The 14,965-nt window shown below is 43.7% G+C and overlaps 1 protein-coding gene across 3 annotated transcripts in view; it reads left to right on the forward strand.

Annotated features, from left to right (window-relative positions):
• PAPLN (papilin, proteoglycan like sulfated glycoprotein) overlaps window positions 1-14,965 on the forward strand; it is a 57,344-nt gene that overhangs the window by 19,748 nt on the left and 22,631 nt on the right. For 2 of the 3 annotated variants that reach the window (XM_065064505.1, XM_065064506.1), the window contains exons 3-11: window positions 6,349-6,464; window positions 7,806-7,866; window positions 8,154-8,256; window positions 9,143-9,273; window positions 9,653-9,776; window positions 10,568-10,648; window positions 11,845-12,017; window positions 12,574-12,697; window positions 13,710-13,836. In XM_065064505.1, the coding sequence (XP_064920577.1) occupies window positions 6,349-6,464; window positions 7,806-7,866; window positions 8,154-8,256; window positions 9,143-9,273; window positions 9,653-9,776; window positions 10,568-10,648; window positions 11,845-12,017; window positions 12,574-12,697; window positions 13,710-13,836 (1,040 nt within the window). Of the gene's footprint in view, window positions 1-6,348; window positions 6,465-7,805; window positions 7,867-8,153; window positions 8,257-9,142; window positions 9,274-9,652; window positions 9,777-10,567; window positions 10,649-11,844; window positions 12,018-12,573; window positions 12,698-13,709; window positions 13,837-14,537; window positions 14,604-14,965 lie in introns of all 3 variants that reach the window. The other variant, XM_065064504.1, reaches the window with a different exon arrangement.

Raw genomic sequence — 14,965 nt, forward strand, 5'->3', positions numbered from 1 at the left:
TAGTCCATGTGAGTTGTTTTCATCAGGTCCCTGAAGGCACTATGAGGCTTTACTGGCCCTGACTGGGCTCCCCGCACCCTGCCCGTGGCCCAGAACCCCATGTCAGCCCCCCCAAGGCTGTCAGCTCCTGTCCCAGCAATGCTGCAGCAAGACTCCCCACAGCCCTGCCCTGGTGGCCTTGAGCCCTGACAGGCCAAGCCTACCTGTGGTCCCATGTCGCAGCCTGGCTTTGGCTGGAGGTGCCCAGGGCTGGGGCTGTGCCCTGGCTGGCCCTGCCACCCCAGGAGAGCGTCCTGCTACTGGCCCCAGCCCACAGGGAGCAGCCAGTTGTTGGGGCACCTTGACCATTTCTTTTTTTCTATGCTTCCTTAATTAACTTTTCTCTAAGCAATTATTATTCAAGATTAACAAAGCTGTATTTTTTCACTGGAGACTTCTTACTTGCTGAGACTTTGACAATGAAACCATTATGGAATAAATGACTGTGGTGATAACTTTCTTCTGCAAAGCATTTGTTTTTCACCCATCTTTCATACATAAGTCTACAGTTCAGGGGTGTGTCAAAATAAACATTAACCTTATTTCAGAAACTGTAAACCCAAGAAAGCAGATAGTTAAATAAAAGGATGTAGTGTTATTTCAGAAATAATAAGAAATGTTAGAAAGACTCTGGTTTTGACTATAGATTTAAGCTACAGAAACACTGCATAAAATAACAGTGACATCTGGGGAATCAGCTCCACATCACTCATTTAATCAGACAGCATTATTTGTTTTCAGTAGGGCCTTGTAGTCAACCTCCAATGTCTAGGTTTTCTCACCATGTTCTCAGTGTTGGCACTGAGATTTCTATCAGATTTGAATGGAGTCTTGTAACTGTGTGCTGCAGCTTAAGACATCACAGTAACAACTTTAACGTATCCAAAAAGATTCTTCAGTTGCAGCTCACTGGACCAAATCTATGTCACCAGCTGAACTAAAAGCAAGCACTACCATTGTCCAAAACCTCTTGTGCATAGCGTGGGTATCAGCAGCCATGTTCTTCAAGCAGCAACTGTTTGAGTGGTGTAACATGGTGTTTTGTTGCCACTTGTTAGTCTGGGAAAGCAGCACAACGAATCATGGAATAATTCAGGTTGATTATCCCTAGGCCCTCAGAGGTGTCCAAGGAGTGAGGGAAACAACAGGGGTAAGAACATGGCTGAGATTTAGGTTGTTTGGACCTGTGACTGCAGACCTTCACTGCTCACTTTGGACTGTATGGTAAATTGATGTTTGCTTTGATAGCTTGCTAGTATTTTGGTTGCATTTGAATTGCAACAAGACACGAGGAAATTACTCATGCTGAATTGCTAGTCCGTGTTTGGTTATATGAATTTTGTGGATCACTGCATGCCTGCAATGTTTCTGTATAAGAAGTACAGTCCTCTTCCTATGCATAGTTTCCTATCCATCTCATCAGACTGACTGAAAAATATTTCAAGGACCCTTTCTGAAGTATTTCTACATACTACCAACATTTTCTGTCTTTTGGAGTCAAGTCCCATTGGTAGCTCTCCTTCCAGTGCCTGTTTCATTTATAAAAATAAATACTATATATAAATATATATTATGCTAGCTCGAGCCCTTTTCCAGATTTGTGTGTCTGATGCGTATTGGTATCGTCTCTAAAGGCAAAGTCTGGAGCTCTGGTGACTCAGAGGCAGAGTCCTTTTACTTGCTGGTTATATCAGACACAGTTGGTCTAATAACAGCAGATGCTGCCATTACATCAGCAGTGCACCTATCTAGGAACTGATGAAAGCAATGCAGTGTTCATAAAAGTGAAATCACTGGCCTTCTCAACTTTTATACCACAGCAGCCTGTTTACCAATGAGCACCAAGAACATGTGGTGCCAGGGTCACGTGCATCATCAATATCCTCAGAAGCTCTGTGTTTCTCTCGTCTTAACAGGCAATAAAACTAGATACAGCAGTTCAGCATTAACTGACTGTCCGTTCTGGAGGTTTTAGAAGTCAAGTAAGATGGTTGTATGCTTTCTATGAAACATTAAAATATTGTTGCAGATGAATTATTTTAAACACTCTTGATTTAGCAACAATTTGAAATTTATTGAGGTAGGTCACAAGTTTAATACATGATTTCCACTGGCACTTGATTGGCAGCTGATTAATAAAGTGATTTAAAACAATTTCCTGTGATTTGTTATAATCAAAACAGAGACTTGATCAGAGATTTGAAAATGGCAAGGGTCACAATTTACTTACAAAGAAATAAATAAGATTACATACACATGCACACAGATACATAGATAAAGACACATATATACAAATTTATAAATCTCACACTCATGTGCATGTTAATCCATGGATATTTGAATGTATGTGGGGGTATACCTGTAGGTAAATTTAGCGAATTACTCACTTTTAATGTGTTGGCATTCTCAACAGGAATTCCTTGAGTCTCAAGAAATCTATCTTTGCCCAATCAGCAGATGATAATCAAGCAGCATGAAATTAGGCCTTTGGATACTCGCGAAATCATCAGCAGATAATCCCTGACTCTTCATGAAACCAGCTCTGGCAGGTGTCCCTGTCAGAGGGCAATGCAGGTCACAGCCCCTTGCGACCCCAGAGAGCTCAACCGGCCTCACTCAGGATTGCTTTTTATAGGGTTGTGAGATCATTTACTTTAGTCGCTGTTTTTCCACTCTGACCACACTTAGGATGAGGTGACAGTCTGACATTTTTCCACCACTTGTCTACGTCCAGAATTTTTCAGATCATACAGTTCCATGCCATCCCGCTCAGGCTATGATGTGGGTCGCAGGTGCATGAGGCTGTCAGCAGTGACTGTTGCTACCTCCCCAGGCAGAAGGGGGATCTTTCCCTGCAGGGCAGGACCCGCAGGAGCATGGAAGGGGTGCCTCAGGGTTTGGGCTCACTGCACCTGTGCAATGGGAATTGTTCTCCCCTGCATGCCTGACTTACCCTGCTATCCAGGTGGCCCAGAGGTAACTGCAACCACCACAAATATATACCTGTTGCAGATAAAGGATCTGCGTTCTTGTATGCATGCTAGACTGAAGCAAGGGAGGAATGGAGTTGAGTGAATCAGAAACAGTGATTAATTTCATAGATTTTTATTTCTGGGGTCCAGGAGGAACTGGGATTTAGCCTGACTGGCAACAGAATCTGAAGAGAGTAGAAAGAGGCTTTAAGAACGGAAACTATGAAGAGCTGATAGCATGTGAAAACATCTTATCATAAGATTATGTAATAATAGATTTCTTATTAATATGCAGCTTTATATTTGCCTGCATACACATACATGTAGTTGCTGAAGTAATGAGGACTGTGCACAGATTTCTGTTGGAGTTCGACCCCTATTAAAATATTTCTGTAACACTATACAGCTTTGGGAGGATTCTTCTGGCTGATACTCCTTTTAGGGTATACATGAATGGAGCGCTTCTGAGAAAATCTTTGCTCCTGCACTCTGCAGATGCATAAACCTTACAACAAAGAGTCCCTGCAGATTTTGCTCTCAACAGAAGGAATAAAGAATTCCATTTCTGTAGGAGGGATATTAGAATATTTATCAGGTTGGTGTGTGTGTCAGGGAAGGGCTTTCTATCCTAATTGCCTTCCAGTAATCTGACTTTCAAATGCTCTTCCTCTGGATTTTTCTCTACATGTTTTCTCCCTTATGCTGACTGAAAGGTCCCTTGTTTCCAGGGTGAGCTAATACTCCTCCTAAATCAGTCAGTTGATACAGAGGAATAAGACAGCAAAAAAAAAGAAGTAGTAGCATGCTTCATTCTTTTGAGAGTAAGGGAGGAAGGATTACAGGGGGAGGAATTAAGTGCCTGAAAGAAAAACTTGGGAAAATAAGATGCCTGGCTGGAAGTAAAAACTCTGTTGATGGGATTATCTCCAGAAAGGCAAATCAGAATGCAGAAGGCAAACACTGAGCTCATAATCTGGAATAGAAGAATGGGAGAAGGGTTTGGCTAAGGGTCAGGGAGATGTTGACTTGGCAGAGAGAAGGTATGTAGAAGTGGCTGTAACCTGGGTAGTGCCATTGAGTGAGCAGGGTGAAGGCAAACAGAGTTAGCCTGAACCAGAACACTTGTCATGAAGGGTTTTGCTTGCAGAGGTATTAAGAGAGAATCACACAAAACTTGTGTGAGGGAAATCAAATAACATGAGTTCAGAAGAAAGTGTTTCACGTTAGAGCAATATGGGTACTAGGCAGAAAGAATCTGGGGTGACTCTTCAGTTAGATAGTTGTGGATAATTTGGTAGTAAGTGCATAAATATGATCAGCTAATATCTCTGACTGTTGCTCTGGCAGCAGCAGGGAATTATTCCTTAAAAGAAGGTGAAAAAGTGAAACCAGATAATGATTCAGGGACATATGGTCAGGCAGAGAGTATGTGTAGAAAGTTACGAAAACTGTTTACATGGCAAGGGAGAATTAACCCATACATCTTGCCTGTGTTGGATTCATTGGTTAATTTATTAGGATAGCTCCTATTTCTAGCAGAGACCTGGATGTTTTATGTAAAAGCAGTTATCAGCCAATTGAAGCAAAAGTTATGCTTTCAAAGTGAGGACCTTGTGCCTTCTCTGTAGGTCTCAGAATGTGATCTGGCTGGGTGGAAAGTACTTGCTGAGTAGGGTTAAGATTCATGCTATGGTGAAATTCTCCATTTCTATGTTCCTCCACTCCAGTGGAAAACCCTTACGATGGCTCTTACCAGCTGGGTGACCATCAGGGCATAGCTCACATGAGGATGCAGGTGGGACAAGAGGAAGGAATGGAAACAATGCATGAGCAGGGAAATGTAGAGGATGCGAATGTGGGGCTGCTGTCTCCAAATCAGAAGGGGCTGTATGAAGCCGGAGGACAGTATGGGACCCAGACCCAGGGTTCTGCAGATTTGGTGCAATGCTCTGTGCATGGAAGGGAATAATACCACGTGACTACATCTCAATAATTTTTTACCTGTTGTTTCTCTGTCTGTCTACTTTTCACCACATCAAATGTCTAAGTGACCAAATGTATGCGTTTGTAGGAATGAAATAAGGACTCAGCAAAACAAGTCGATTCTATGTGAATCACGCTAAAGCCATTTATTACAGAAACAAGTCTCCTTATATACGTAACTATGTTCTAATCACGCGTCCACGCTCCAAGCATGGATTCGCTAAATGAGTATCGTGGGCTGTCCATGCGCTGGAGTCTCACTGATGATACGTCCAATGCTTCACGCCACACCAGGACCTCGGTGATTGAGGAACGCCCCTCTCTCTCACAGCAGATTCTGTTCTCAGCTTCTCTAAGAGGCCTTGAGATTCCTTTGAGCCTGACTAATTCAGCAACAAATCTTTATCTATCAAAACCCCTCCACATGCATTATCTTCTCAGTTGTATATTATACACATAAATGGCCCTATAGGCGCAGCTGCACAGCAAACCCTTTTTTCTACAGCGTCACTCTCTGTATAACCCTGCATTTTCCTTCTTTTCCTAAGTGGAACTAATTCTGTTGCATCTTGCATTTTTTTTTTTCCTCAGGATATTGCTATTCTTCCCTCTAAAGCCCCATGTCCTGCTGCATGTGGGTCCCATCAGCTGCAAGAGGCCCTTTTTTCCTGAAATACGATATTACATGTGCTTCTAAGATAGTTTTTTGGCTCGATCCATTGCACTTGTAATTTTTTGTCTATATTAGCATGCTTATTTCTCTTAATGTCAGGATCCATTCATACATTCTAAACACAAAATTAATTAAGGCTGTAGCTAATGATGGCCCAGACCTCGACCTCATCATTGGGAACCGTTAGTTAGCCTGGGGGGCAAGATCCATGTATGGAATTCTGCTGCAGTAAAAAGTGTGTTCCAGTGGTTTCCTTACTGCTCCCTTTATTTCTCTTAGGTGTTTGGGTTGGAGCAAAGGATTTGGGATTACGTTTCTCTGTTGAACTGGTATGGAGTGACAGTGCTCATAGTCCCTGAAGTAATTAATTGCATTTGCTGCCTTGCTGAGATGCAGATGCTATCCTCTCTTGGATATATATTTGAAAGTGCTGAGATTCTATGAATAGACAAACAGTAACAGTTTAAGGGAGATTATAAAGATGGATGTGCTGTATGGCTTTAGAGGCTTGACGTTTCTGAGGTATTATTCTCTGACGCTTTTCATACTAGCAACACAGCCCAGCAAGATATTATCTTTTCCAGGAGAACACATAGGAGCTCTGCTTCATTTTCATTGTGTTTATTTTTTTCCTGTGTTGCCATGTCTGTTTGATATGTCTGTGGGCGTTTTTATCTATAGGGCCACCGCATGAAACGGCAGATTGATGTCTGGGGGAGCTGGGGTGAATGGGGCAAGTGCAGTCGGAGCTGTGGTGGTGGAGTCAGCTTTCGGCAGCGGCGCTGCTATTCCCAAAGGTAAAGAATAACCTCCTTTTTCTTTCTTTATAAGTGTTTTTCTGTTACTGAACTCCTGCACTTATGTTCCAATACACATTCAGAACAAAAAAGACTTGATGTTTGATTCCAGGGCAATAAATCACCTGTGTCCACTTTGAGATGATCCTCAGCTTCAGTCTCGTCACTGCTGTTTTGAATAGCACTCTCTTCAACATGTCCTTGCTTTGGCTCCTTCTCTAGAGCACAGTTGTATCTCTCTGAGATCTGAGGCTGTGCAATCAGGCGGTTGGGATGGCAGGAGCTCCTTCATCCAGGTCTAGCTGGCAGGCCTGGGGGAGAAGAAAAACAGTCCAGAGCAGCAGGTGCCTCCCCTGAGAGCTGGTGACTGTGCCAACATTTTCTCAGGCTTATGATTGCCAGGAAGGTAAATTGCCCTAGAAGAAATGGAAGAGTGGAGTTGGCTTGAGCAGCATGAGTGCTGTGCCATCTCATCTGCAGCTGGGTAAGATGCAGTGAGGATGGTGACTGGGACTGCACCTGTTGGGAATGATGGACCTTTGAGATTCTGTTGTGGATAAAACAAAAACAACAACAACAAAAAGGCAAAACAAAAAAGCAAAACAAAACAAGGCAAACTCTCAATAATATCCTGAAACAGCCTCTTTATGTCTAATGAAATGAGAGGGGGATTTTTAATGGAAGAATCCAGTTATGGACCACTGCTTCTTCCCACCCAGAATAAAGAAAGGTCTTTTTTGAAGGCTGCCTGCCAGAATCCCTGAAAGCCTGTTTCTCCATTTGAGGAATACTGAGATATTAGACATTGGTTGGCTTTTCAGATCAATTTCCTCTGTAACTGTTACTCCATAATTCTCAAATGGAGTAATTTGACTGGGATGAGGGTTTTGCACACTTTCCATAGGTGTGTTAACTCTTCCTACTACTTTGCCTAGCATATATGCATGTAAACAGCAGGTAAGATGCTGTGTGTACCTATGCTGAACTGGCCACTACCCTCTGGCTGGTTCTGGTATGGACACCTCGACTGTTTACTGGTGGACAAAGGACTAAAAGCTCTGCTTCTATTATTTAGTTGAAACATGACCCTGAAGAACTGTACTGTAATCATTCATGGTGCATGTCTCATTCATGACAGAATGTAAACCATAGCAGAAAAAAGCACAAGAAGAGCCCATCTTGCTTTAGTGGAAAAAAAGTGCATTTTAGTTATTTTGCTGTTTCAAGAAACTGTGTGAGGGTGATATGCTTGATGTGAAGGTGATTTGTAAAGTCTGCCATGAGGTGATTTTTTGCATATATATTCTTCAGAGACTTTCATGTTGTTTTTTTGTCTTCCAGGACAGAAGGTACTTCTAGTTGCGTTGGACCAACTCGAAGCTATCGGTCATGCAACGTTCAGGTACAGCGCTCCGTTTTTGCCTTTTTTTTTTTTTCTTCTTCTTTGCCTGTTGCTTTTTTTTTTCCCCAAGACAGACATCATATTGTTCAGAGGCAATATGTCATTATTAGTTTCTCTAGCATCACTGGTGAATGTGGTTCCTCAACAGCACCCCTTCAAAAGCATGTTGAATTTATGTCCCTAACTTTATATGGGAGCAATAACAAATAAAAAGCAATTTTTTGTTGTTCACTTATTTTCCCTCCTTTTTGTAATGGCCCGATACAAACATTTTCTCCTCCAAACAGAGCTGCCCAGAAGGCTCTCGGGATTTCCGGGCAGAGCAATGTGCAGAGTTCGATGGGACAGAATTCCAAGGAAAGAAATACAAGTGGCTTCCATATTATGGAGGTAATGATAAATATGGAGGGTTACACTTCATCCCTAACTATGAACAGTATGTTTTGAAGTGATTGTAATGTTTTTTACTATAGTATCCTCATAAGGTACTTCCTTAGCTGGAGAGTGGGGCAGCGGGTGGCATGGAAAAAACTTTGCCAGCAGCAAACCATTACTCTCACAAAGACAGTGGGTGCATATGTCTCTTGTAAGAGCCATTCTTTCAGAAATATTGCCCAAGAAAGCTGGAAGTGGTTGCAGCTAGGTCTTGAAGTATTAGAGAGGCAGAAGTTCTGCTGCATTTTTCAGTATTGGCAAAAAATAGGAGCAGGGCACAGGAGAAACAAATACATATAACTTGATGAGCGCTACTGAAAATATGACAATTGGCCCATGCTTTCCTGAAGAATCAGCTCAGAAGGCAGGTGTAGGAACCAGCAGTCCTTGCTCTGAGCTTTGATGTGTTATCATTCACAGTTTTTTAACAAATTACGAGAGATTTCAAGATTAATTTAAAGTTTTGTTTGTTGGTCATTAAGATAACAGCTCCCTTGTGTTCTCTATCAGCACTTGTTCTCATTGTAGAAAGCCTTGTACTCCAAGGGAGCATAAGAACAGTCCTACTAAGGAATAACCAAGTACCTACCTGGCCCTACGTCCTCGCTCCACCACTGGCCAGCCAAGGTGCCTGAGGAAATGGTTACATACAGTGAGGCTTTACCAGGGTTTTTTCCAGCCCCCAGCAGTTTGTGACACAGAAATATGTTCAGTATCTGCTACTTAATATCAGCCCATTCTCTGTTTCTGCTCCTGTGGTCTAAAACCAGGCTCCTGATGCATTATCAAGCTATTAGCAATATTATATAATGTTGTTGGTTTTTTTTTCTCTCCTAACCAGCGCCTAATAAGTGTGAGTTAAACTGTATTCCAAAGGGAGAAAACTTCTACTACAGGCACAAGGAAGCAGTGGTAGATGGGACTACCTGTGAACCTGGCAAGCGAGACATCTGTGTAGAGGGAGTTTGTCGGGTTAGTCATCTTGCTGTTTCCTTCATTTACCATTGGGTCTGCCAGTCTTTCTGTTGCTTCCCTTTATTCTACTTGACCTTTCATAATAGCATCAGAAAAGGAGGATCATTCACCTCCCAAGGTGCTGAGGAGCATGTGGACAGCATTTCTCCATCTGTCTCTGAATGTGAAATAGAAGATGCCAACTCTGTTCTCCTGACAACTCTTTCCCTGTCCTGACTTCCTAGACTCCCTAGATTCAGACTTCTCATTAGATCAGTCCAGCATTTGGCCATTTTTTCTTCTCCTTTCTCCTCCTTTCTCCTTCTTTACTTTTCGCTTTCCCTTTCTTCATCTTTCATTACTGTTTATTCATATCAATACTCCTGTGCTCTGACAGGCCGTTGGCTGTGATAACATGTTGGAATCTGCCAAGAAGGAGGACAAGTGCTTGCAGTGTGGAGGAGACGGCAGCACCTGCTACAGTGTGAAGGGCACTTTTGATGTGCCCAGCCTCCCCAAAGGTACAGATGATCTAGGTAGTATGGTCAGGTGAGAAAGAGAGAGTTAAACCTAACATCTACAAGGGCTGGTGGGGACACATGCTCACGTGATTGTTGTAGACAGGCTTGGACGTTCACTTGAAATGTCTGTATGGCATGTGGCTCTTTAGCTGCTTTAGCATCAGAAAATGTATTGAAATGAAAATGGCTATATCCTGGGAATCACTTCCTCAGTCTCTTCTGCTCTTCTGAAGTACTTCTGCTGCTGGAGTCTTCCCTGCTCAATCTCCAGCAGATGCTGTAAATGTCACATATGAACATAGCCATGTGTCTCCTTCATAAGACTTTCTCCCTGTCCAGTGTCTTGATAGCTCCACCAAGATTAGTGCAAGGCTAAAAATGGGACTGCATCTTCTGAATTTGGCCCATTTTGAAAAATTTCAAGATAATAATTAAACTCATGGCCAAATCTCTCTGTGTTGAGTTCCAATATGATGCTTGCTGAAATTCCAAAGATTTTAAAATCTAAAAAATGCCCTTTGTACTGATTCCTGTGCTTTCTTTCCTGAAGCATAATTGGAACTTTTTACACGTGGACTGACCTGTGGATATTGTAGGGTGAAGCTATTCAGAATGCAGATAAAGTGACAGCTGAAATGGTTCAAACCACCACCATAAAGTTCATCCAGTTGTTCAGGCACCAATGAAACCATAAACATCTTTGGCACAGAAGAGTGACTGTATGGCATCCACAGACAGATATTGAATAATCGTCTTCGTTTGTTTTGTTTTGTTTGTTTGTTTGTTTTCAGGTTACAATCAAATCTTCATCATCCCTGTGGGAGCCACAAGTGTCCAAATTAAGGAGGTTATGCCCAGCAGGAACTTCCTGGGTAAGTCTTATGTCAGAACCTGTGTTTCAGTCCATTTGGATTCCAGCCATTGTGTTAATTTTTTTTTTCAGCTATGTTGGGTTATAGGATGATTACTTTGAGGGCTTCATACAGCAGAGGGAAAAATTATCTGAAAATTAGGATCTGAATGCTGAATATCCTTGAAGTGTTAGTGGTGTTCAACCCTGGGCTTCAGGTTTAACTCTTTTTCTCTCCTGTGGTGATCTTTCTGTTGAGAGGGGAATATAAATACCCAAACAACATTCAGACTTCCTGCCCGAAACCTGCAAGGAGTCTAGTTGATACAGCAAACTTTGGCTATGAGTTCTGTCATTTGCTTGGTGAATGTAAACTTTGACTACTCCTGCCATCCAAAAGTTTGGGATGGGCTTCTTTTCCCCATAGATATCTTCTGGGTGTTTGTCTGTACAACCTCAAACTCTGGTCATGCTGCAGAGGGCAAAACAGAGGGAGAAATCTCCTCACCAAGATTTCTGGCCAAGGCTGAGGAAATTCCAGTGAAGAAAGCAAATATTCTTCTGCTTTCTGAATCTTCCATCACTCAATGCTTTGGATAAATCAGACTGATGATGTTTACCCTTGTAGGAAGTCAAATTCAGCACAAAGTTCTTTGTCTTATGAATAGAATGTCTGATGAACAGGATAGTGATGTAGAGGCAGTGGGGCATGAATCTCATATCTTAATGGCAAGTGGGACTGAGGCTGACATGGGCTGTGCTTCAGTGACTGACAGTGGGGATTTCAGAGACAGCACCAGAATATGCTGGAGGCATTTGGTTGTGCAGGAAAAAAGTGCTTGGTCTGCAGCAAAGCTGCAAGAACCACTGTCTGAATGTGGAGCAGCTTCCGGCAAGACAATCTTATGGTGGGACAGTATTGTTGGAGGATCACCTTTATTTGCCACACCTGCAATACAGTGTTGAGTTGAAACAGGAGCATCCCTGTGGAGTTCTTATGGTCCTCTTTCAATGTGTGAACTTATGCTGTGTCGGTAGATGCTACTGTATTAGATTGTCACTGTACTTAAAGGGTTCCAACACTGGTGTAAAGGAGCTGCAGTTCAAATGATGGAGCCAAAAGCTCTGTGGATTGCCAACACCCTGCAAATCATGCGTCAGGTTATAGGTGTGTTAATTTCCTGTTTTTTCTTCTCTGGTGTGTGTGGGTTTGTCCAGCTGTCAAGAACGTGCGAGGCGAGTACTATCTGAATGGGCATTGGGCAATTGACTTCAGCCGAGCGCTGCACATAGCCAGCACGGTTGTGCACTATGAACGTGGCTCGGAGGGTGATCTGGCCCCAGAGCTGCTCCATGCCCGGGGCCCCACCACAGAACCCCTCATCATTGAGGTAAGCAGCCATGCCTGCCCCCTACTGATGGTGCTGCTCTCTCGCTTCGTGCATCAGCCTTCACTTTGTGCATCAGCCTTCACTTTGTGCAGCGGGAACGTGTTGGTGGGGACCGCATGGGGAAGACCGGAGAAGGGAGCAGACTCTCAGAGGGCTCTGGTTCTATTGCCCAGAAAGGAGGAGGGCAAGGCTTGATGTTGGCTTCCTGCACATCCCCTTGGGTGCTGACTTAGAGGGAGAGTCAAGTCAGCACCAAATGGGGTTGGAGCAAGGAGAGGCTCCAGGGTATTGCTGGCTCTAGTGTGCTGCAGTCCAGGCAAGTACACTTACTGTTACAGGAGCAGCTGGTCTCTGAGAGGGATGAATGCACCCTTCTCTGAAAAATAATGCTGTAAACAGTAGCACAGAAGGCAAGGAGAAAATACTGTCTAGAGAAGTGCTCTGTGAATGGGAGGGAAGCAGGTCAGCTTGGACCCTCAGACATAGTGGGGACATGCTTCAAAGGGGAAGAGTGCTGCTGCTGCCATTTCTCTGACTTTTTCCCATGCTTTCACAGCTCATCAGCCAGGAGCCAAACCCAGGGGTACAGTATGAGTACTACCTGCCCGTTCAAGGACAGGCCTCGGGTTACAGCTGGAGCTATGGTTCCTGGAGTGAGTGCAGCTCCGAGTGTGGAGGAGGTAAGGGGACAGGAGCTGGTCTCTGGGCTGGTGTGGGGTTTATGTCCGTCCCCTGAAGGCAGAGTGACTGTGTGCTGCCCTCTGCAGCTGCTTCCCAGCAGTCCCCTGCTGGAAGATGACACAGGACAGCAGGTCAGCTAAAGTTTTCTCAAAGGAGGGTCACACAGGGGAGTCACAACAGGACTGTGTCCCATGCCTTGTCATGTCTTATTTTTCATGACTTGTTACTAGGATCTGTTGAGGCTCTTCATAGGTAGCCTTTGTTTTATGTTGTTCTGCCCCAGTTCTTTATGTCTTTCTCAAGCGTTTTCAACCACTTGAGGGGTCCTCTCCAAGCTGACCTGGCCTACATAATTGAGTCACATCATTCCTTGCTACCACAGCCTGGAAGATTCCCCCTCTGCAGGGGGACTGTCAGATTTTCTGAGGTGTCATATCATGTTCAGTTTGCAAATTCTTCCATGGGTGAAGTTATGGATTTTAAGCTAAAAAACAAAACAAAGCAAAACAAATCCCAGCAACAAAAGTATGAAACAAAAAAACCTCCAGCTGAAAGTACATAGAGTTTCTATCAGCCTCTTCCGATTTTCTGTGCTGATGGCCATGTCAATAGCTTTTGGCTCATTGTGGTTGTTGGAGCTGATATTGTCTTTGCTTAGCATGCTTATCCTGTAGGAAGCAAGAAGAGTCACAAGTTTTTTATCCAGTGTCCATTCTTCACGAGACTGACCTTTTGGGTCTAGCAGGAGGTCCCCAACTCTCTGCTGTGCACTGCACACACCATGCACGGTTCCTCAGCTACATGGAACTATTCTGTTTCTTGCCCTTCCAATGGACTCATACTGTTGGGAGGAATCATTTGTACATATAGTGACAGACCAAGAACCACACCTGAATTTTTCGGCTTGACTGGGGCATGACTTTAGACATTTGTCTTGCCAGCACCAGTGCATTTCAAACCTAGTCCTGCATGGCTTGCATTGACCAAGATATTATCTTCCTTCTCCTTCAGGTTTCCAGTCACGCTTGGTGTTTTGTACCATAGACAATGAAATCTATCCAGACTCTATGTGCAGGAATAAACCACAACCAGACAATAACCGGACATGTGGCCTTCAGACGTGTCCCCAGACAAAAAGGTAAGATTTCCTTTCCTCTTCTGGACTCCGACTTCTTCCTTAGGTGCTTTTGGAGCCAGGAGAAAGAATGACTCTCTCGCTACTGCTTTCCACCAGCATGGTGCTCTCCAAGGAAATTCACTTCTTAGAGAAAGCCCAAGACAAAGGATGTTGATAACACTGTGATGAGCATTTCTGTGTGCACAAGGCTTGATATGTCATATGTTCATTTTATAGACCAATTAAATTTGCTTTCCAGCATGTGATTGTGGAAGACAGTCCTCTAGTCCATGTAGGAGACAGAAGCAGATTCTTTGGTTTTTGTTCTTTTCAGCTGGAGCTGGCAAAAACAGAGGAGTGGGTCAGAGCTGGTGTCATTTTATGTAATTTCTGCATTCACAGTGTCCTTGCTCTTAGAAAGGGCTGGGTCCTAGAATCTTTTTGTTCTCCAGCATTTTCAGACCCCTTTACCCAGCCATTTCCACCTTGTCCCTTGCTGACATAGCCTTGCAGTTGATTTCACCTGGCTCTTATGTGAGCACCCGGAGCTGCACCCAGAGCCTTAACTGTGTATCTCACTGTGCATCTGGTGGGTGCAGTGGAGGCCTATGAGAGTGCTGTTGTGGGTGAGAGGGCACTTGGCAACTTGGGTGCATTTCTGAATACTGTAGCCTGTAGCTACTTGCTTTAAGTTCTTTAAATCCTGTGTTCTGTGTATAAAGGACTTCTTACATCTATCTGCCACAAGCCTGGAGTCACAGTGGAGCACGGAGCTCTCAGATGAAGAGGTAACAAGGAAAAGGAGGCTGCAGAAAGCACAGGAAGGCAGCTGCTCTCTTCTGCTTTCCACCTAGTTGCCCACTGAAGTCTGTGGGGATTTGGGGGCTTTCCTCTTTGACACTGGTGGTAGCAGTGGGTGCTTTGCATTTGATTCTTGACAGTGAAAATAATGGTGGAGGGTGCCGGCTGACAGCTTTGCTTAGGTGGTTGTGCATGCTCGTGGTAACCTGGGACTGAGAAGGGGGATGGGTTTTTTTCATAGCTTTTGGCTGCTTATACTGATAATTGGTTTTTCTCTGGAATCAGGGTATAGAGGTGAAGGGATGTTCTAGAATGTTTTTGTTTGGTATCAAGATAAAAGAACAGAAAG

This window comes from Columba livia, chromosome 5, assembly GCF_036013475.1.
Source record: "Columba livia isolate bColLiv1 breed racing homer chromosome 5, bColLiv1.pat.W.v2, whole genome shotgun sequence".
In the NCBI taxonomy this organism is placed as follows: Eukaryota; Metazoa; Chordata; class Aves; order Columbiformes; family Columbidae; genus Columba; species Columba livia.